Below are 22,471 nucleotides of genomic sequence, written 5' to 3' on the forward strand. Positions count from 1 at the left end.
GATAACTACATCAACTGGAATAGCTAATATAGTAAACCAGGCTAACTAATCTAAAAATAAAGACAGAATGAGACTATAACTATGAGAGTTAAAGATCCTAGGAAAGAACACAGAGATGTCCACTACAACAACTAAATAAGCATCAGAGTCTTGATTCATAATTGCATAGCATACTGGCAATTATGTTCTTGGTATAACAGATGACTACCTCTAACAGCCAAGTCCTATGAAGGATATTCTACATCTGCATTTATTCATTATGATCAGCTAGTAAGAATTATTTCAAAATCAACATTTAGAGTTAAATAATATTTGGTTTGAAAAAAGATTTGAAGGATATCTTATTAAAAATTCTGAACGGTATTGGAATTTTGAGTGTACAAGCTTGCCATTCTAAACCATTTGATTAAATTTAACCATAGGAAACTCTTCCAAGAGCTAATGAAGCAGCAATTACATCTGAAAAAGGAACCCAAGCCAAAAACTATACCATTCCAATCTCTCTTTCAAATATCATGCTACAATATTTAATCTCCTTGGTTTTGATTTTTCATGTACAATACACACTGGCCCTCTGTTTTATATGATTCCAAATGTTTAAAGTATAAAGGTGAACATGGTATTAGTTGCTCTTTGGTACAATGGATTGATAGCTAATTTAATATGCATATACCAGCTTTTTTAAAAGAAGAGAAACTAGGATGGCTTTAGGATTTTTTTAATTTTTAAGAAGATAAACAAATGTATAGCTCATGAAAGGGAATCCAGGTGAATTTAAAAATTATTCAGGTATTTTCTGGGTTTGACTGAAAAGCAGATACATTTCTATTTTGGGGCATTGGAACTGGAATCTTTCACAGTCCAAAAGATACATTTTGACAAATTATTACAAAAAATGTTGGGAGAAAAAAAAGAGGAAATAATAATTTCTTAATTTAAAAAAAATATATATCTTAGGCCTAATTCTGATCTCGCTGACACCAGTATAAATTCAGACAGTTCAGTGACATAGCAGACTTACATTGGTGTAAATGAGATCAGTATCTGGCCCATAAAAGAAGAACTGTTAATATTGGATAATGGTTACATTTGCAATATGCATTGCAGACACGGATTGTTCTGTCTTTTCTGCATCACTGTGAACAGCACTACAAAAAGGGGTGATCCTTTGTGCAATATAAGAAGCAGCTAGAGGAATCTAAATACAGCCTAGTCAACGAAGGTGATCTTGTTTTATTTCCAGTTTTTCAGCATTTCTTTATCACATGCAATAGAACATTTTAGCATAATAATTCAGAGGTCTTGGGATACAGAAGACAGAGAAATAATGTTGAAAAGCAATTCTTCACATTTGGCTTTCACTACATCAAGTGCAAACTGTGAACTTAAACACGAAAATACAATTTGCTCCTTCCTAAAGTCTACATTCTTATCTCTTGAAAAGAACACACATTCATTTCCAATGCCTCAAGGTAAAGACTAAGGCATCTATCACAAGTACAGAGAATATCTGAAGGATTTAGAAGCAATCTTTTCATAATGTTTCTTTGGAGGGGAAGCAGGGTTATGAGTTACTCAAAATTCATAAAGATTATTAAGTTTACATCCACACAGCAGATATGCCGCCATTGTATTTCCCAGCTACAGTGTCAGTATTCCTGTTCTCACCCGCTGAGAATTTATGTTTGGTTCAGGACAGTCATCCATTTTGTGGCATTAGTGTGCTACTGCACAAAATAAAGGTTCTGTTCTATTACAATAATTAATTGCTTTTAATGGGACATACCCATAATAGTTACACTGTTCGGATTCGGTGTTCATAGTACTCTCTCTATTACCTTTCAGTTAAGAGATTTTAAGAGGCAAGTCATTTCTTACTTCAGCAGGTTAGTTCTATATTATCAACTCAGATATTTTTGTACACATGTTCAGATATTTGAAAGACTGCTCTATCCTCTAAAGCTCTGCCTCTTACTTGAGTCTGCCACTAACAGCAGTGACCCTTTCTGATAAGAAAAACTGATCAACTGCAAGTTTTCCTATTAATGAATCCAACTTTTTCAGACAGTCTAAACTAAGCCTATGGGTTTTGTGTTTTTCTTCTTAGACTTCTTTGAGGCCCATGGAAACTTATGAAACAGATTTTTCTAGTCCTCCCAGGAGCAAGACTAGGTTCAGAACTTGACCTCAGAAACAGAGAGGTCCACAAAAGCCAGAGTGCCTGATAGAATTGAGCATTACTCTCCTCTGCCTAACATAAAGCAAACTACAACATGCGACATAAGGCAATATTAGTGGGAAATGTCAAGCAATGTATCAAGGGGGGGGGGGGGGAAAGAATATTAGGATTTGACCATATTGAAAAACCCCAGCACTGCACAATACAATTTTGCTTCTACCGCAGTTTTAATTATTTAAGGTGGAGGCACTATATTCTTTTGAAAGAAGGACATTCTCATTTGGAAGAAAGATTTCATTACAAATCACTGGAAAAATTTACTGTGGTTTATCATAGATTATTTATCTTTAGGATTTTTGATGATCTAGTTCTAGAACTGTTGTGGCATATACTCAGGTACTGTAATGTACAGAAGTATACAGAATCCCACAACAATACACTAATGAAAATATAAAAAACTCCTAAAGGCCTGATTCTCCTTTCACGAGCACTGATGTAAACCAATTCAATCAACTGAGGGGCAGGGATGTGAAAACACAGTGAGAAGAGAATCAGGCCCTAGTGTTTTAAATAAACCTCTAAAATAATTTTTGGAAAAATAGAGGTTTGTTCAAGTGTTGGTCCAGGCCCTCAAAAAAGAACACAGGAATAATCAGATAAAATTATGTGTATGATGAAGTGCTATGTGAGACCAAAACATAGGCCTATGCTGCAACTGAACTCAGCTGGAATTGATGTACAAAAGTGCTACAGTGTCTGACACAAATAAGGAGCTACTCTCTCATCAAAGACCAGAGGATTTAAATGGCTAACTCCCACTACAGAGAGTTCTGTGTATAAATCCCATGCTCATTGACGGGAGAATGAATCCTGAAATCTCCATGACCTTGATGCAGAATATGCATGCTTACCCCTTTCACCTCTTGCACATAACGGAATACATCTTTTGGTTTTGTGTACTTTACCAGGCATTCAGTTAGAAAAAGCAAATTTTGGAGCAAGAATGCTAAGCTATTTAGGCAGAACGTAGTGAATCAAAAACTGCAAAACTTCAGCTTTCAAAAATAGCCTAAGTGACCTCTTACAATACTCTGACCACTCCATTCCAAGCAGGAGGCAACCCCTGTGAAGAGCGAATTCTGGCAAGTTCTCTCTTCACAGATGATGCACAGCTTAAGCTATAATGAGTTTTTGGGTTACAAATGCTGAACGCATTAATATTCCTTGATGATAATTATCACAGTATAAGCACCTTTCCCAATGTGAGCAGCATAAACCAACTGAAGCAGCATTTTTACTACATTTGAAACAAGCTGGAAAATGGGATTTTCTACTCTTGTAACCTGAGGTCAACATACATCGAGCTATGCATATTAAATATATCTATACCTATGATCTATATAGCTCTATATATTTACACACACACATTCCATTAATTCTCTCAATTTTCAAATAGAGAGACAGAGACTCACACATTTTCATTATACTCCTCAAACTAAAAAAAATCCTAAATTTTCTTTTAAACAGAACCAAAATGGTTAGTAAGCAGGATATGCAGGCACTGCTTTGAAAATGAGATGTATTTCTAAAGTGCCTGAAGTAAGTACTGTGGGCAATAGCAGTGTACATGGTAGGTTGATAATGAAAAAACAAAACAAAAAACAACACTTTCAATAGATATTCACATAAATGAATATAAAATTAGAACAGAGCACTGCCCTCCATCGTTGCACATTCAAAATTAAGCATAATATTTAACACTGAGAGATTTAAGGGCTGATAATACCCACTGATTACACTGGCCATAATTATATCTTTTTTTTTTTACACGTAACACTTAAAAATACAGCTCCTTAACAGGCCCAGTCCCTAGGAATCAGCACACAGCTTAAGCAGTGAGATGGACTCTGGTGATATCCCTAGGGACCAGAGGCAAAGAAGCATCCATCTAAGCTTCTGAGTGCCAGTGGAGCTGCTCTTTATCTGCAGCCCTGAGACTACAGTATCCTTGCTGCGCTGTCTTCACTCCTCCACATGGGGCACCAATCTGTGGATCCAAGTAGTTGCATATCCATTGGCCCTGTCACCTGACTGGTTCACCACCAAGCCTTTGCATATCCCTGGGGACGAACAGCATGAAGGTGTGTGCCTCTCATATCTGGCACCCAAAACCTGCTAGCTCCCCCATAAAGTGCAAATCTATCCATTACCCTACATATGGGGCCTGCATCCCTGCAGAAGGTGGCAGAGGACCTGTTTTTTAATTTAAATAGGCACTGTTGTATTTTAAGCTAAAGCCATTTAATTATCATACAAGTATTTACTGAGGATTAATTAGAATGTAATAAGGATCTACAACATACAGGTGTTTATCAAAGATGACTAGGTTCCTAATATTAATGTATTGTTTGATTAACACCTCCATGCAATAAACTGTCTTATTAAATCTACATTTTAAATGCCGGAGATCCTAAAAATATTATATATTGATTTAGCTTGTTAATCTTAGAACAGGGTAGCAATTGATTTTTCCCTTCTACCACTCCAAAAACTTAAAAAGTGTCCACTGTTAAAGCCTTTACACTGTTAAGGCTTTTTTTTTTTTTTTTTAAATCACACTCCAATTTTTTTTTTAAATGCTATAATGCTGGTTTAGTATTCTGTGCAAATAGTCTCAACAGAGCTTTCTTTTAACACTGACAAAATGAGAGTCAGTTTGAACCCCTAATCCGAAAAACGGGAATTGATTCAGGTGTTTTGTAGGTGTGAAATCTGCTGAATGCATTTGTGCCATGTTATCCTGCACTTCATTTAGAAAATACACCACGCTACAACCATTTCAAGGACTGAAGCATAATTTTTACTTATGTGCTGCAAAATGTCTTAAAATCCCATTTAAATATATGGAAAGGTTTTGGGAGAACCTTTGCTAAATATTTAACAGCACTATTGGCTTATTAAATACTATAATGTGAAAGCCATGAAAGGATGATATACCGCGCTCGCCATTTATTTTCACTTAACACTGGTGCTCGTTTTGAATGCTGTACAAGCCCATTCATCAGCTGAACCAAGGCATTCTAAAAAGTGCTCCTTGCTAGCAGATAAATATGGTCAAAGCACCTTTTTATTACAAAAATGACTAAAATCTCTTTGGTTAAATGTGTCAAAATCTGTTTCACTCTGGTTGGAAAAACCTCACAAAACATTTTAAAATACTATATTTAAAATTAATAATAATACAATGAAGTCATGCTAGCACAAGATATGCTGCTTAGGTGAAAGGCAAACCTGGGGCAGGGGGGAAGATACAGGTACATAACATGCAGCTTCAGTTTAAAATACATGGGAACTGCATAGCTGACCATTTTGTAGGAGGAAAATTGAATAAATTTCTATGCACATCAAAATGAATTTGACAACTACATAATACAGTGACAGTGATGTTAAAAATATATAGATTAGACAGAAAATATTCTACTGAAGTAACCACCTCCAATAATACACAATCACAATAACTTGGCTCACAACAATACACACACACACGCACGTGCAGTGTGAATCAGTGAAAAAAAAATTCAATCCACAATGAGACATATTAATATAAACTAACAGAAAAAAGATCTCTTGCCATTGAATAGCCTGCAGATTGTGCATTTATTCTGTAAACACTGTAACAATGATTATCTGTCCTTCCAGTTCTCAGTGGAGACTCCTGCTTTTGAAAATGTCTTGTAGTGACTTACTAAATTCAGGCTATTTCAATTAGTATTACTGCACATTAAAAATTAATTGCATTAAGGAGTGGATTAAGGTTTAAATTTCAATTCTACAGTGTGTGCGCTAGAAATGACAGCTAAAAATCAATGCTCTCTGGCCCATAATCGGAAGTGTGTACAACTGAATAGTGTGGAACTGGCGTCACTGATAAAGCAGTTTTAAGAGACATGATAGTTCAATTGAAGGTGTGTCAGTTCTAATTCCAGATTTAAATTTGAATGCTACACAGTCATAATATTAAGAGAAAGAAGAGAGGGAAAACAGCTGTATTGCAATGAAAAAACAAATGTACATAGTCCCAAAAAAGATGCTAAAATCTATATTTACTGTTCAAATAAAAATTCACGTACATGCTCCCAAGTGAGAAAATGTCTAACAAGGTAAAATGACAACCTGAATGTTACATGGTGAAAAAAAATGTTTTCCTTATTTAAATTATGTTGTTCTTGGCATAATCCCTGAAATAACAAATTAGACCCCAATCAAACAAACACCTAAAAACGTGCACAGCTTTACTCCCATGAGTAGTCCCAAAGAAGTCACTTGTGTGCATAAAGCTACACACGTGCCTAAGTGTTTTCAGGATCAGAGCCTTACAACTGACATTCACCCCAATGAAGACGTGCCAAAAAAGACCTTCCTAAGCTCCCCAATCAGAGATGCATAGAGAGTGCAGACATGCCACCAAGCCAGGGCCTCTGCAATACTTTGCATATGGAAGGGTGCCTCCACACTCGATGGGGGAGGCATTGGAGAAAAGGAGATCTGAGGAAGGCAGCCACAGGATCCACAAATGCACACACTCAGCAGCAACCTGGACAAGTCATGCAGGAGGGTTGCAGTTTCTATTCCCATCCATAAGCTGAAGGGATGACTGGTGCCAAAGATCCATGCCTTGGCCCTAAATTGGGCAAATGGGGGTGATTTTTTTCTCCCTAGCTTTCTCAGTACAAAGCATGTAGCACAATGACTTGGCTTTTATATAGGTGAAGTGAATGTCTACCTTCTATTTTACTGGCTGATAAATCAGTTATAACACGTTCTTCTGATTGCAGCTGCTTCTTGTACCACTGAGGACACAGCCTGTTTGCTTGTGGGGTACCCTATGACAGCACTGACATCTTCATGTTATCACTGTATGCTTGTATTGCTTAAAAAAGGGAATATCTTTAATAAAAATCTTGTTTTTAATCCCCAGACTAACAACAAAACTTGTCGGAAGCATCTTAAAATCATGGCACAAGATAGACACCCATGGCTGGCCCATGCCAGGTGACTCGGGCTCGCAGGGCTAAAGCTGTGGGGCTGTTTTCTTCCTGTGTAGATGTCTGGGCTCGGGCTGGAGCCCGGGGAACTAGGAACCTGCGAGGTGGGAGGGTCCCAGAGCTTGGACTCCAGCCCAAGCCTGAAAGCCTACACAGCAATGAAACACCTCCGCAGCCCAAGTCAGCTAACAGGGGCCAGCCACAGGTTTTTCTTTGCTGTATAGACATACCCACAGGGGCCAGAAAAAAAAAACACCAGAAAGTATTTTTGTGGTTTAATATTACAAATAAACCACTGACAATTCAACTGCATACTGCCTTTACCCTCCAAGATTAATTTATCATGAAAATAGTTAAAAACAAGGAATAAACCAAAACAAAAAACAAAAATCTCATTTCAGTTCTTTTCTGAACTGTACAATGTGCGGGGGCTAGGATGGGGGAAATGTATTATACTTGCTATAAATTCAGCATTGTTTCAGTCTAAAAACTGTTAGCAAAAAATGTCATTTTTATCAGCAATAAATTCATCCTCTTTTAAGAGCAGATGATGAACACCACTCTGAGACTAGTCAACTAACCAAACTGGCATCAATAAAGTACTGCAAAGCCACCCAGGATACTAGAGTTTGGAATTGAACTGTGATTGGTCTGTACCTAAGAGAAAAGATGATGTCCACAATGTTTCTAAAGATCCCCTGTGCTCCACTGATGTCCAACAGCAAGTTTGGCGTCAAGAGAGTAAAGAAGATAGGAAGTAATAATAACAATAAAAAAATAATCTGGTGCAAATGGACCCCAAGGTGTAATAGTCATCCCCATGCAACAATCACCCTTCACTGCAATTTACTGATGTTGTTTCATTACAATACAGCATATAAAGGTGGCAATATTCAGGCACACTATTTAAAGCTACGTGATTTGAAGCACCAGCCGTGGCTGGTATTGGCCCAGGATCACAGCTAAAGAAAGGACAATTTCAGTGGAGACTACTAAAAATTGTATATTCTTGCCAGTGTGCAAGCATTTGTGTGGATGGGTGGTTCTTATGAGATTTAGCTGAGAACCATAGAAATCAGCTTTGTAATAAAACAATATGATATATTTGGTAGAGGATCCTTCAAATAAACTGTAACTCAAAATTCTTTACAGAGGTAAAAAGAAATCCGGTCACAGATTTAAATAATAAACAACAGAACAAGGATAAATGTAAAAGATTTAGGCAAGGGAGAAATTATATTAAATTATATTAAATTAAATTCAAATCTTCACACGAGATTTGAAAACAGATGGAGACAATGAGACGGAGACATGGGAAGATTTTTCCAGGCTGCAGAAGATGCAGAGGAGATAGATCTTGAATCAACAGTGACAATGGGCCAGATTCTCAGAATATGTAACAGACTTCACTGACTTAAATGGATCTATATTCATTTACACCAGGATCTGGTGTATACTGGGGATCTGGGCCTTTGTGAGGAGTGACTGAGAGAAGATCACTTTAGCAATGTAACTAGGCTGAAGTCGAGAAAGACAATGTAATGTCCATGAAGGATTATCCATTAACAGGAAGGATGAATTTTAATTGTTTTCTGAAATGAATAGAGTTATTTGAGGCAGGTGTTGTGGCAGAAAGGCAGGCAATAGCATTCTGCAGAGGTTGAACAATCATAAATAAAACAAGTAATTTAATACTTAGTATTTATGGCATTTTAGCACGTTTATATTCAAAGCACTTTAGATACATTAACTAATTTATTCTCAAAAAACCATTATCCTCATTTTGCAAAATTAAGAGAGGTTAAGTGACTTGTCCAAAGCTACAGAGTGATGTGGATGAGGATATCAGCAAAGTTGAAGATGAAGGACAGACATGTGCAAATTTATGGAAAAGATGAATTTGCATACATAGGAGATGGTGCAATAGGAGAGTTCCGAGTCAAAGGCTATCACAAGGATATGGTCAGAAGTGACAAATGGGAAGTCTGAGTTGAGTATGGAGACAGAAGAGGAGTTATGGTGTTTTGGAATGCTTCTTTTGCAAAAGAGGAGTACTTCCAGTGCGGAGACATTTAGTTGAAAGAGACCAGTAAAATCACAAGTTTGCAGAAAGGGTGGACCGGGAAGGGCCATGCTGAAAGCCTTGTACACAAAAATATTAGCTTTCTAAAAGTGGGAGTTGACATAAAATATAAGATGACCCAGATAGAGTATCACAGATATTAGACAGAAAGGCCCTAAGAGGTCACGTAATCTATTCCTATGCGTGCCAGTGAAGGATTTTTCCCTACTGTACATTTTCTGGAGTATGCAATATAAATGTAATGGCAGGTAAAATTTGAGCATTTCTATTATAAATGCCTTCTTTCAGCTACTCACAACTTTACAACACTTTCAATTAGTGAGCTGAAATTTTCCAGACCAGGTCTCTGTCCAAAGGTGATATTTTTATTTTATTTATTTATTTATTTAAAACAAAGGTTCAGCCATTTTCAAATGAGAGGTGAATAAAAAAATGCTACCCCCCCCCATTAAGTCTTGCAAGATTTTTATTTAAGAGCAGTAGTGCTCAAGTGACTGGGGGTTGAAAGTTCAAACTTAACAGGAAAATGTCATTCAAATGCAAAGAAGTGTATTTGACTGTTCTGGTGATAACTGCTTTTGATTTGATCATGTTATGACAGTTTGAAAATCACACTTTGCACTAATGCAGTACTTTGGGTATGTTTTTTAGCCCATTTTACCAAAGTTCTAAGCAAAGGGAGGGCTGTGTTACCCATGAATGAGTTAGTAAACATGCACATCTCCTAAACTGAGCACTGAATTGATCAGGGCCCTGTAGGAGACCAGGTTGTTGGGTTTTTTGGTTTTTTATTGTTTTTTTTTTTTGCAAGATGATCTTCTAATGCCTTAGGCCTCATCCAGGTGTGCAGTTGGGGGCACTGACAGAGAAGATGCAGAAGTTTTCCCTCTGCTTAGGTGGTGTCTAGTCAAAGAGTTACATATAAAGAAATGGCTATTATGTTTTTAAACCATGGAATTCTAATAAAATAATACATAAAGGAAACATTCAAGTTACATAGGCACTCAAAACTCAGGCACTCAAAACACCCATTGTGCATATGCTTCCTGATAGTTTTCAATCACAAAAAATATACTACTTTTTAAATCATACAGTCTAATATCTTGATTTTGTCTACAAACTTGGAACCTGCACCCTGTAAGGTGAGTGCAGTGAATGAGGCAAGGTTCTGAAAGATCCCTTGTCTCATACACTGTGGATAATGTAAGGTATGTGATGGTCATATTCAGGGATGAAAACAATTTATCACATGCCCCTGTAATCTATCATACATCTTTGATCATGTCACCTTTACTCTGCCCACTGCTTCCTCTTCTACCAGACCTATCCTAGCAACTTAACCTAAACTGCTCATGATCCTGCCACACTAAAACTGGTACCTTTATATCACGGGGAAGGAAATAACACCTGTTCCTAGATCAGACAATCCTGAGATACTGATTTTAAGATTTTGACATTTTTATACACAGAAAAGCTAATTTAGGTAAATTTTAGGTTTTTAATATTTATTAGTTATATTTTTTTTCCTTCACCTCACAGCCCTGTACAGTTGTACTCATAGTAACTAAAGCATCTTCTTTACAAGCTGAGGGATATGATAAATACGCCCAAGTAAATTTTTTTTAAAACTCTCAAACACATTTGTAACCCTTTACACTATAATTACTTTCTCTCATTAATGGATATCATTATGCACACGCAGGCGCTCATATATACATAACTGTACACGTGCTCACAGAGACAGACACGAGTGCATATTTTAAGCAGGTACCACTGTTTCAGCAGAGTATCAATTTTTCACTTCCCTCACCACATAATATTACGTTTATCACAAACATGACTGTGCACAAACACATTCTGATCTTATGCAGTGTCTGCAATTGACGCAAAACCAAAAATATTTAGTTAAAATATTATTCCAATCTCCAATAAGCCATTTAAAATACTAGAAATAGAGGGTGTACAGTAGCTGTACCAGGATGAGGAAAGGAGAGAAAGAGATACTTTTCTCAGTAAGGATCACTGAGTGTGTCACTGGTTAATTCCTGCTCTATGCTCCTCATTAGCATGACTCTCAAGTTTCTGGTTATCATATCCGAAATATTAAGACATAATAAGTACAAAGGTGCAGATAATTGGATATTAACCAGAACATACTTGACTGGGCAGGAGGTAGGGCTTTGCTTAAACTAATCCCGAAATGTATTAATCACCAATTAATGAATGGGTTTCAAATTCATTTTCTATTATAGAACACCTCCGAGTATCTAAGCTTTTTCTAACAAAATGAATTGGAATAACAGGCTAGGAATTAGAAACACTCCAATTTGAGGCTGGCCTGAATTAATTCCCTTTAGCCTGTTGTCAAGTTTATTGAAAGCAAGAGTTACAGTATGGGTGTCATTTTAAAAAAGGCTGAGAAAATAAATACATTTTAGGGCATCACCACTTTCATTTAAACTCTATCTGTATGTAACAAGTGGTCGTGCAGAAGCTAAATATATTGCATTGGAGAACTGCCACTGCATCATTTAAGTGCTTAAGTGCAAACAGAGATCTCTAAAAAGATAGATTAATAAATGAATAAATACTGGAACATATTACCAATTAATCATCAACTAATGATTTTCATTACTATACAAAGACAAGCATTCTGCCTTTTGTAAAAAATACCGTAAGGCACCATGGTGATCTGAGCAAAACAAAAACAAAAAACCAAACAAAAAAGTAAGTTCATGTAGATAATACAACACTGTAAAAAAAAGTTGGGAGCATCTGAGCTCAGAAGCCTTACCCCCCCAGAGTCAAATAACTTTGCTCCCAGACTCTTTTACTTTAACCTTGAAGTTTTACCAAACACAGTATACTAGTCAGAAATGTCTGTATATTTTTGTTGGGCTACCTGGCTGCAGATAGTTACTATATAAATGAACAAAAGTTCTTATTTTCTAAATATATTTAACTCCAAAAAAGAAGAAAGAATCCAAACAAAACCTCTTTTAAAAACTAGCTACTTTTTTAATTTCTTACTTTTCCAGGATTACATTTTTATGGATGCTTTAAATGTATGCATCACATCTTTTTATTATTTGAAATAGGTGTGCCTGCTACTGTACCAGAAAAATAAAAGAGAGAGAGATCCTTAGTGTTATTAATGAAGAGAATTATATCAGACATGGTTGAAGTACTATTATTCCCCTTTTCTCTCGCTCTTCTCACTGTCCTTGGCATTATTTATTTTCATGTGAATTGCAAGTAAATCCATATTATCCATCTCTGTTTTTTTTCTTAATGTGTTGACTTTAATTTTAGTAAGTCTTAAATAAGCACTTACTGAAGATGAAGTAAGATATGCAAGCAAGTAGTCCTTTTATCAACAATTTTGCTATAGAAATACACAAACATTTCAATGGCTCTTCATTAGCAAACAAATCAACAAGTGATATTTTAATGCATGACTTTATTCCATCCCTATGGGGACTGTAGTTGAGAGTGTGATGTACAGTACAGAGAAAGGAATCATCAGCCACAGTGTCCCAGGGCTCTATCCATTGAGGACTTCTCAGCCTCTGCTTAAAGAGTGCATTTAATTGACTGATAGACAGTAGCTTCTTTGTTCACAAAAGACAGCGAAGTAATGGCAGCTTGAAAATCGTACCATCTACGGGATCTCCTGAGACTAGTAACAGGGGGATATGTGTCAGGAATAAATAAATAATCTAATTATTAAGCCACTTCCTGTCAAGTTAACTCCAATTTGTTGGCTTTTGAAGGCAACAAAACGAGGCATTTTTCCTCATTATGCTTCTCTTTTTATACCACTGGTAATCACAGGCGGATTAAAGGGTGCCTGATTGGTTTTTTTGTCAAGGAACTGAGAGGCAGCCAACAGTACAGAAAAACAGAGTTGGGGTTAGAAGAAATTTCATGCTTGTCTCCTTTCCAGCTCCCTAACAGCCCACATGGCTGCCCCATACAGTGCCGCCAGCTGTACAGCAAATGTGTACCCCTCCAAGTGCGGCCTACCAGGCCACAGGCTCCATCCTGAGAGCTGTGAGATACCTTGCAATCTTGGCAGGTAGCTACTGCTGTCATAGGCATAATTCTAAAGGTGACCTACGAAACCCCATCAGCTCACCAAATGCAACAATATGAACAGCTGAAGTTCAACACCCACTCTCCATATTGGTTTCTTTTGTTTTGTTTATTGCACTAAATGGACTCGAAAGCAGAAAGAAATCTAAGGAAATAGCTCATCAAGGAATTGGGGGTTTCTTTGCTAGGAATGTGAACAATTTAGGAATAACTACTGTGGATTTTAATATTTAAACTGTATTCTATCGTGATCGTTAACACATACCAAAAATGTGCAAAAGCAACTGTTGCAATACAAAAGGACAAAAACAAAAAAAGAACAAAAGGGAAAGGAGACACAATGCCTTTAATTCATCCTGCAGTGGCTAGGTATTACAACACATACTGTATGCTACATAACAGCACACACCAATTGGACATCCTTGCACTACCTAGGTAGAAGAGAGCAAGGTTAGAATCAAGTGGCATTCTTATCTTTAAATGCCCCCCTTTCTTTAAAAGAAATTAAAAGGGAAAGAAATTGTTGCAAAATATTGGCTTTTTGGTTGTTTCTCCCCCCTCTTTCCCCCAAACTCCTTAATACAAAAATAATTATGGACTCCCAAATTTAATTTTTCAAAATCAAAGTTGTTTGAGTTACACAGGAGAAAAATAAAACATCTGAGTTGGGAACGTTTCCATATTAGTTTTTTACTTCATATTCTGTGACTTTAAAATGCCCCAACAGACTTTCCTGAAAAAAATTGCTCCTGGGTCAATCTGAAATCTAGATATCATCTCAAATCAGAGTAGCTCTGTGGCTGAAATCATATAACCCTCAGAATTAAAAACTGGAGTTTGAAACTGGAAGGGGTGACACAACTTTCAGTTTAGTGTTCTAGCATGTTTACAGCTGCATTTGCCCTTTGTCAATACATCTTGAATTTTTTGTTAAATTGCTCAGATAATTAAAGCCTCTTCATATTTACAGTCTGCTTCATTGGTACCATGAATTCTGTTTTCAGTTACTGTCTGCAAATTCCCTCTCTGCACAATTTCATACTAAGCAATAACACTTCATTTTACATAAGTTTTATCTGATGTCCCCATACAGAGCTGCCAGCTGTACAGCAAATGTGCAGTTCTCAAACTGAGGCCTACTAGGCCACAGGCTCCATCCTGAGATCTGTAAGGCACCTTGCTGTCATTGGCAAGCTTTCCCTGCTATCACTGTTACCATCTCTCCACACTACACACAACTTAAAATCATCTGATTATTAGAATTTGTGGTCCACACTCCATTTTATCCTTTATTTAATCTATCCCCAGATCACACATTTGTTTAAATGTTTTGGCTGGTTTACAAATCATGCAGCCATCTGCACAGTAGGTGTGACACCATTTTTTAGACAAAAGTTACATTACAAAACAACAAAGATAAAGTCATTTGAAATGCTTTGGTGTTTGTTATTCTGCCTGGTTTGCTTGGACCAACTCTAAGAAATAAATAGAATTATCTGTGTAAATCGATGAACATCTATGAAAAACAACACCCAGCAGAACGCAGAGCTTGCTCCATTACCTACGTTAATATCATGACAGCTGAGGAGAGATGACCTGGCCCACTTCTCATCTCTCCTGTACAGATGGCTATTAAAGAGAAAGTATCCCTTTTGTATGGTCCATGTAGAAACCCTTTATGGGCTTTTCAAATAAGCCAGCATTGCCCACATGAGGGTAGCTTTCTGTTAGTATTAAACAGCACAGATTTCATCTTTTTTTTAAACCCAGCTCCTCATGAAATAGCCAACATTTCATCAGATTTAATACCAAAAGAAGATTTTCTGGATGTTACATGTTTTTTGCATTTTTCAAACCACATAATATAGTTTACTCTAAGTTTTTGAAAACTTCTTGCTAACAATGAGTGTAAACATGAGATTCCCAAGTACCCAAACTATTTTTTGATGCTAAGAGCGTAGTATCATTTTTTCCCCTGCAATGTGTTAATTTCCAGTCCTTGTTCTGACAAGTCAGTGAAAGCTGATAAACAAAAGGAAGTCTGTGCCTCTTCATGTTCTAGTGGGCAGATCCATATATTTAGATTCCCCCCCCCCCCAAAGACATGTAAAAACCCCTCATACAAGAGAATGTCACTTTTACTGTATAGTATTTAAACTGAAATTCTGAAGAAGTGAAACTTGCGGTCACCAAAGTGCAATGAATATTAGTCACATACTGCTGCTTACTGTATATGTGAAAGAAAAAATGTTTTTCATGACCGTAGGCATTAGACAAACTACAGAATGTGTAAATGTCACTTACTATTACAATTAGCCTAAAATGTTATTGGTGTCTACAAAGCTGATTTATGCATTTTCTTTGTCTTGACATCAGCAATGTATTCCACATATAACATAATGCATGCTGCATGTGTCTGCATGTGAGACAAAAAAAATTATTTTACATATATATACACATATATGTATGTGCATATGTGTGTGTATACATATATATAAAATCAGTGATATATTCAAATATCATGGATTTGCAATAAATGATTTCTCCAGATCTCAGTGTTTATACATTGCTTGTCAATTCAAGGCATAGTTTTCAATTTTCATCTCAGATGAATTAATGCATTATTTCCAAAAAAGTTCTTTAGGACTATTACGGTCTCAGCACAGACTCTCTTAATCAATCTATGGGCCTGGTCTAATGCTCACTGAAGTTACTGGGAGTCTTTCCATTGACTTTGATATTGGTTTTGACTCTAGTTTTGTCATTATTTTCATGCTACGGGGTTTTTTTTTCTGATCGTTGCCCACAATACACCCTTCTGTCAAAAACCACACACTTCAACTCACACACAATTTATACTAGATATGAAATTTAAGGCAAACTCATAAAAAGACATACATATATCTATTAAAAACTGGAGATGTGAAAAACCACTGCATCCTAGTGATGCCACAGCCTGGCCCCTATCACCACAACTTTTCATGCGGACTGTGGTTATCGCTACAGAGCCCTGGCTTGCTCTCTACAGTCAATCTAAGTTGCAGTGAACTACAAAGATTGTTGCTGTTTTTCCCCTTTTATCATTCTCTTTGTCAGCCTGATCAGCCTTCAATGGTAAATGTGCTGCTCTGTTGTGCACAGCCAGCGGCTCGCAATTTGCTCACTATGTTCCATGAGACAGTTGTTTGTGGCTGTTTGGAACACATTTACCTCTTTGGGGATTTATGCGCTAGTTGCAATGCCAACTTCCATAGTGATAGAGATTTCTTTCTAACTAAAATAGATAATTAGAGGCTGGTAATTATTGGTCAAGAATTATCAGAGTGAAAAAAATTAAGCTCTTCATAAATAGTTCTTGGCAAAGTCATCACTTTACATTATCTCATGCCTAACAGCACTTTATTCAGAGCACTTACAAATTTACACTACTGCTGTTGAGCCTCATAATTTTATATGGGGTAATTCCTTTGCTGAGTTAAACACGTCTGAACTCCCTTGATTCTGATCCACTTTGTATGTGTGTGAAAAAATTATAGACATTATGGCTACACTTCAGTCTACATGCTAGTACGTCAAGTAACACAAATGTAAAGAAATAGGTAGAAGAAAAAATCTTTACCATATTTATTTAAAATAACAGGTGGAGGGGTATCTTTCTGCACACTTGGGTCAAATGCCAACAGTAAACTATGTGAGCTAAACAAAGAGATCCCAGGAAACTTCTCATCTCTAGACATCAAGAGACAGTTTATTCTCGAGAACAACCGCTAAAAAGCTTTGTATCTTATTCAGAGGAAAAAATAAAAGAAGAGAGGAATTACAGATATGTTTTCTTACACCTCACTGAGACAATATTAAAATATGTCTGGGTTTGGATTTTTTCCCCCAAATAGACGCAAAGCTATAAAATAGTTTTACTGACAAATATGTTTGCATTTGGCAGTTTGCTCTAGAAACAAAAAGTACCTTCATCTGTCTGGATCCAAATTTGCATGTAAATAGAAGGTGTATTTAAAAGAAAAAAAAAAGCTTTGTAGCACTTTCTGTCCACAAGACTCCTCTATAGCATTAATGCTAAACAGCGTGTAGTTTAAGAAAACTTGTATGTTACTTGACATGGTCTAAAGGAATGAACACAGAATTGGGGATCAGGAATTCCTGAGCTCTCTGCTACTGACTACCTATATGTAGCCTTAGGTCAGTAGTTTTCAGCCTTTTTTCATTTGTGAGTCCCTAACAAATTTCAAATGGAGGTCTGCAGACTCCCAGGGATCATGGACCACAGGTTGAAAACCACTGCCTCAGGTAAAGTATTTCACTTCTCTGCCTCGGTTTCTCTGTCTACAAAATGGGCATGATAAATACTTATCTGCATACCTTACCATGGTATGCTGTAAGGATTCATTAAGCTTGTACAACATTTCAAAAATGTAAATTATAAAGTGCTATATAGCTGATAAGTATAATTACTAACAAAAGCCATCTCTCTGAAATCCTTTCAGTATGAGACTTGCATATAAACAAATGTAAATTGTTTTGTTGTCAAAGATACTTAAGGTTACACCTCACTGGGTCATCTGCAGATTTTATTTTCCATTAGGTGGCATAATCCATCTTGTTAGATTGATTGAAATGTATAATAAAATCTGTAAAATCACTATACACCCTCTTAACAGAGAAGAGTAAGAGGCTTTTCAAATAGCCTCTAATCCCTCTTCCCCCGCTAAATGACTATTTGATATTATATTTGATTAGACAAAAACACAGACGGACACACTACCTAAAAATATCTACCCTCAGTGGAGATATTTTAGCCAACAAAGTAATGCCGTTTGCCTTATTTAAAAGACTAAGTTTCATACTTGGATTTTTTAAACCTATATTTGCCTTAGTGACCTTCCGTAATGAATCCACTCTCTCTGGATGTTAACAACATGAGTCCAATTTAAGGCCAATGGCCTTGGCCAATGGACAGAATAATTACAGGGATCCTATCAATCTGTTTAGGCCACAAAATTGCTGAGGACAAACATTTTTTCTTTAATCAGTTAAACATGTATCTACATCAGTGGCTCTCAATCATTTTCGGATAGACTCTCCTCACAACGGTTTGATGGATGAACTCCCTCACTCCATGTCCCAACATACCATGTCCCGGCAGGTACTGCCATCTTCCTTTCTGTCTTAATGTCTCTCCTATTCTTTTCTGCCTCTGTTATTTTTTAAATAGTCTTATGTTTTTCTGTTCTCTGTCTTTTCCCCCTTTCTAATTGCTATTCATTTCTGCTGTCTCATTTAGTAATTCCTTCTCTGTTCCCTACTGCTTGGGATGGGGGCCTCCACTGGTGGTTCCAGGGCTATGATGATATGTGCCCTTGCAGCTTAGCTGAAGGCCATGGAAGCACAGGAGAAAAATAATCATCATCCGCTTCTGTAGCCATCTTCATTAGAGACTGCTGTGGGAGCAGGGATGGAAGGTTGGTGGGCCTTCACTGCCTGCTAGTCTCGGGAGCACAATGCATGGATGGTGGGGAAGGACAGACATTGGGTCGTGCAACGTTCCCCACCACCACTGCTGTTCTTTTCCTTTGCCCTATCATTCCTCCAAAGTCATCTGGGAGCCCTCAAATTAGGAAAGACTAATCCACATCTATCAATAAATATAATACAAATATTGACTGGCTAGGAAGCCAATAATGGTAAAATATTAATCCAAATGGAAAATATATCTCCTGAGATGGGGATATAATGTCTGAAGCTGAAGGTATGTGTTGCTCCCACAGTCCATCTGGGTATTATTAAACCCCTTGATTTTTATCTACTCCCTCCTGCCTTCCTGGACCATTCGCTCTCTCTCTAAGGGTGCCTCACTCCACCTGCAAGGGCAAATATACTGTATCCCGTTCTGCCAATCCTTGTTACAGGGGAACTAGGGCAGCAAGAAATGCTTTATCAGCCTGAGTGGTCTCTTCCACTGCTCACAGCTTCTGATTTTAGAAATGTGGAGATTGGGGTGCTTAGAACACTAGGGTTTTATGGCAGGTGAGTGGGCAGGAAGAAGCCTCCAGATGCTGATAGTTACTTATGTGTTTTATCTGTTTATTTTTACATATGCATACTCAGAGACACACACGCATCCATGTTTTATATATATTATATCCATCTCCCACTCACAGTAAGGTCAATCTGAAAACTTAAACAGATTGATGGCACGCTTTTAACCTTTCTTTGTAGACAGGATATGGTTTTGGGGAAAGGCCTGTCATGCTAGTGAACAAGGAAATAAATTAAGGAGGGGAGCAGGAGGAAGAGAGAAGTAAAATTAGAAAGATAACTAAGGAAAAATCTAATAACCGGTGAGAGGACTAACAGAATTGGAAAACAGAAACATTTGTTTTCTTCTGCTTCGGTAGTGAGGTCATGTTCACAACTCTCAGCAATAGAATTCTTATACTTTGTTGATTTCCCCCTCCGCCTTCCCCAAATCTGTATTTTATTAATTAGGGTTGCACCATTAAGAGCTAAACTCTTAAATCTGGCGATACACATAAGAAACTTCCAGTGAACACAGATTATCAAAAGCATGACCTGCAAATCTCCCAGCATGAGTTCTGAGCTCCTTCTCCCCACTGGGAAGATTTTATATTAAGCAAATGTAAATCTGTGTCACTATGGTTATGTCATGAAGCAATATCATGCATGGTTGATACAACACCTACTAAGGAAAAGGACCTCCCTCCCATTCAACCTCATCCAACTTTTCAGAATAAAATACAAACATCATTAACTCAGTTTTAAGAAAACCGCAATTACCATCAAATCTGATCAACACTAGTCTGGATCCATCTTGCTGTACCCACTAAACAAAACAACCCCCCCCCCCACCCTCCTCCAAAATGTTTAAGGAGCAGAGGGATGCCCTTATCAAGGAATCAGAGGCAGATGGGACATCGGTGGCAAACAACCACACTGTTTGAGACTGTCTGACGTTCCAGCATCATCCCTTACCCACACAGTTTTTGACAATTTCTCATTGTCAAATTTTCAGTATCCACTAATTGCTGCAAAAGATCATTAAGAATATGCCATACACTGGGATCCAAAGAAAACAACGGAAAGGTGTGTTCTGTTGTGCATAATGTTCTATTTTTAAATTCTAAGTTACTGATCCAGATTTAACATTATGAAGCAGTTTGTTATCTTCCCCCAAAGATTAAGAATGTCAAAAGTGAGACTTAATCCAACAAGCAAACCACTGAACTGCCTTTCAAGCCCAACTCATAATTTGTGTTTATTCATTTTTCTGCAAAGAACATAAATGTTCATATTTTAAATGTATTAAAACTGATTAACAGGCTATTTCTCTCACTACTTCATTAATTTTGTCAGGCCACTTATAGTCCAACCAAACTCCTGAAATTCACGGAAGAAATTCATAAGCTTGCTTGTAATAAAATATTTTGTTATATCAGCTCAGATATATCTGAGTTATTGACTTAAAAAGAGAAACTTCTTACCCACTGGACATGTGATTACTGGCTGCTCTGCTGTACTGTACCATCTGCAATTTGCACTTTTTTACGTTACAACAAAAACAATATGAAGTAAGTGTAAAATCAATGATTCCCTGCTTGCTATATGAAATTTCTGAAAAGAGGCTAATAACAAAATAAGACAACTACGGCAATGTTATTTTATTAGCGGGCAAAAGATGTGCTTGATAAATTTAATTGACTGGTAGAATTCTTAGAGCTATTACTGAGTGGTTACCAAATTGAAAACATTGTGGGCAACCCCATGGGAATAAGCAAGTAATGGGAAAATATGAATATTAAAGAAAAATGCTCTTTTTGTTTTATTCCACCTCACAACTCTAACATAGGTTTGTAAATATCAAGCCATGCTTGGATCAGGAATCCAAATAGAAAATAATTTTTAAATGTCTGTATCTAAAAATGCAGATCCTATTATTGAATACTACAATTCCTTATTTTTAAAAATAAGATATAGTATTTAATTTTGTACAGAGAGAAACACTCCAAATTGTTTCCAGACTGTTCATACAGAACATATAATACTATTTTTATGGCCATTTGAATTATTTATGTTTCCTAAAGACAGAAACTCGCTAGTTTTGATTTTGGTACCAAGGTGCTTGAGCAGCACACTGTAGTGTCATTATCATAATAACTTCTGAAATTAAAACCTGTCTAAAACTCTACGGAAAGCTAACATCCAGTTCATTAACCATTCCTGTTAGTTTGTTTTCAATAATGCAAAAATGATTAGAAGTTTAATTTGTTAATCACCTGTGTTTTGACTGGAAGTAGATATATAATTCTCTGCAGAAGTCTAAACTAGCCCTTGCAGAAAATAAAACATGCTAATGCTTTATCAGGTCTAATAATATGAATAAAAAAATCAATCATGCCTAGGTAAATCATTGACGGTTGCACAATTAATTTCTCCTTAACTCTGTTTAATTTTGCAGGCAATGATGAACACAAGAAGGAGAAAGGGCTATCTATCTTCAACAAGATTTAGTGCTTCACTTACCAATCATGTGGTTTGCAACATGAACTTGGATATCCCATTCATTGTAGAAAACCATCTGACACTTGATGCACTGGTAGGTCTTCTTCTAAAGAGACATGGGTAGAGAAAATGTGTTTAAACATATAGCCTGAACCATTTCATTATAACTCAAAATGGTTAGTTCAAAGTGGTAATTTAAAGCACTCCAGAGGTGTTTTCATTAAGAATTAATTATTAATATTAAATAACACTTTGCCATCTGTAGCACCTTTTACTTGAATCTCTCATAGCTCTTTACAAATGACACTTTTTAAGCTTTACAACTCCACTGCGTGGTAAGTACTGTGATAGTGCCTGTGTTTACAGATTTGTAAAGTAAGGTACAAAGAGGTCAAATGGGAGTTCTTCCTTTAATATTAATGGCTTTTGGATCAGGCCCATAATGAAGTAGTGGCGGTGCCAGGAATAAAACCCATATATCCTAATCCCATTCCTCCTCAAACCCAAGAATTTTTCCGTCAACCTAGTTACCGC

General features: G+C 36.8%; 1 protein-coding gene across 7 annotated transcripts in view; it reads right to left on the reverse strand.

Annotated features, from left to right (window-relative positions):
• The window catches only part of ZNF521 (zinc finger protein 521), a 272,771-nt gene that overhangs the window by 106,718 nt on the left and 143,582 nt on the right, over nt 1-22,471 (reverse strand). For 6 of the 7 annotated variants that reach the window (XM_024202672.3, XM_024202670.2, XM_024202666.2 and 3 more), the window contains one exon: nt 21,959-22,043. In XM_024202672.3, coding sequence (XP_024058440.1) covers nt 21,959-22,043 — 85 coding nt within the window. The remainder of the gene's footprint in view (nt 1-21,958; nt 22,044-22,471) is intronic. The other variant, XM_024202668.2, reaches the window with a different exon arrangement.

This window comes from Terrapene carolina, unplaced genomic scaffold, assembly GCF_002925995.2.
Source record: "Terrapene carolina triunguis isolate 2854851 unplaced genomic scaffold, T_m_triunguis-2.0 Scaffold58, whole genome shotgun sequence".
NCBI lineage: Eukaryota > Metazoa > Chordata > Testudines > Emydidae > Terrapene > Terrapene triunguis.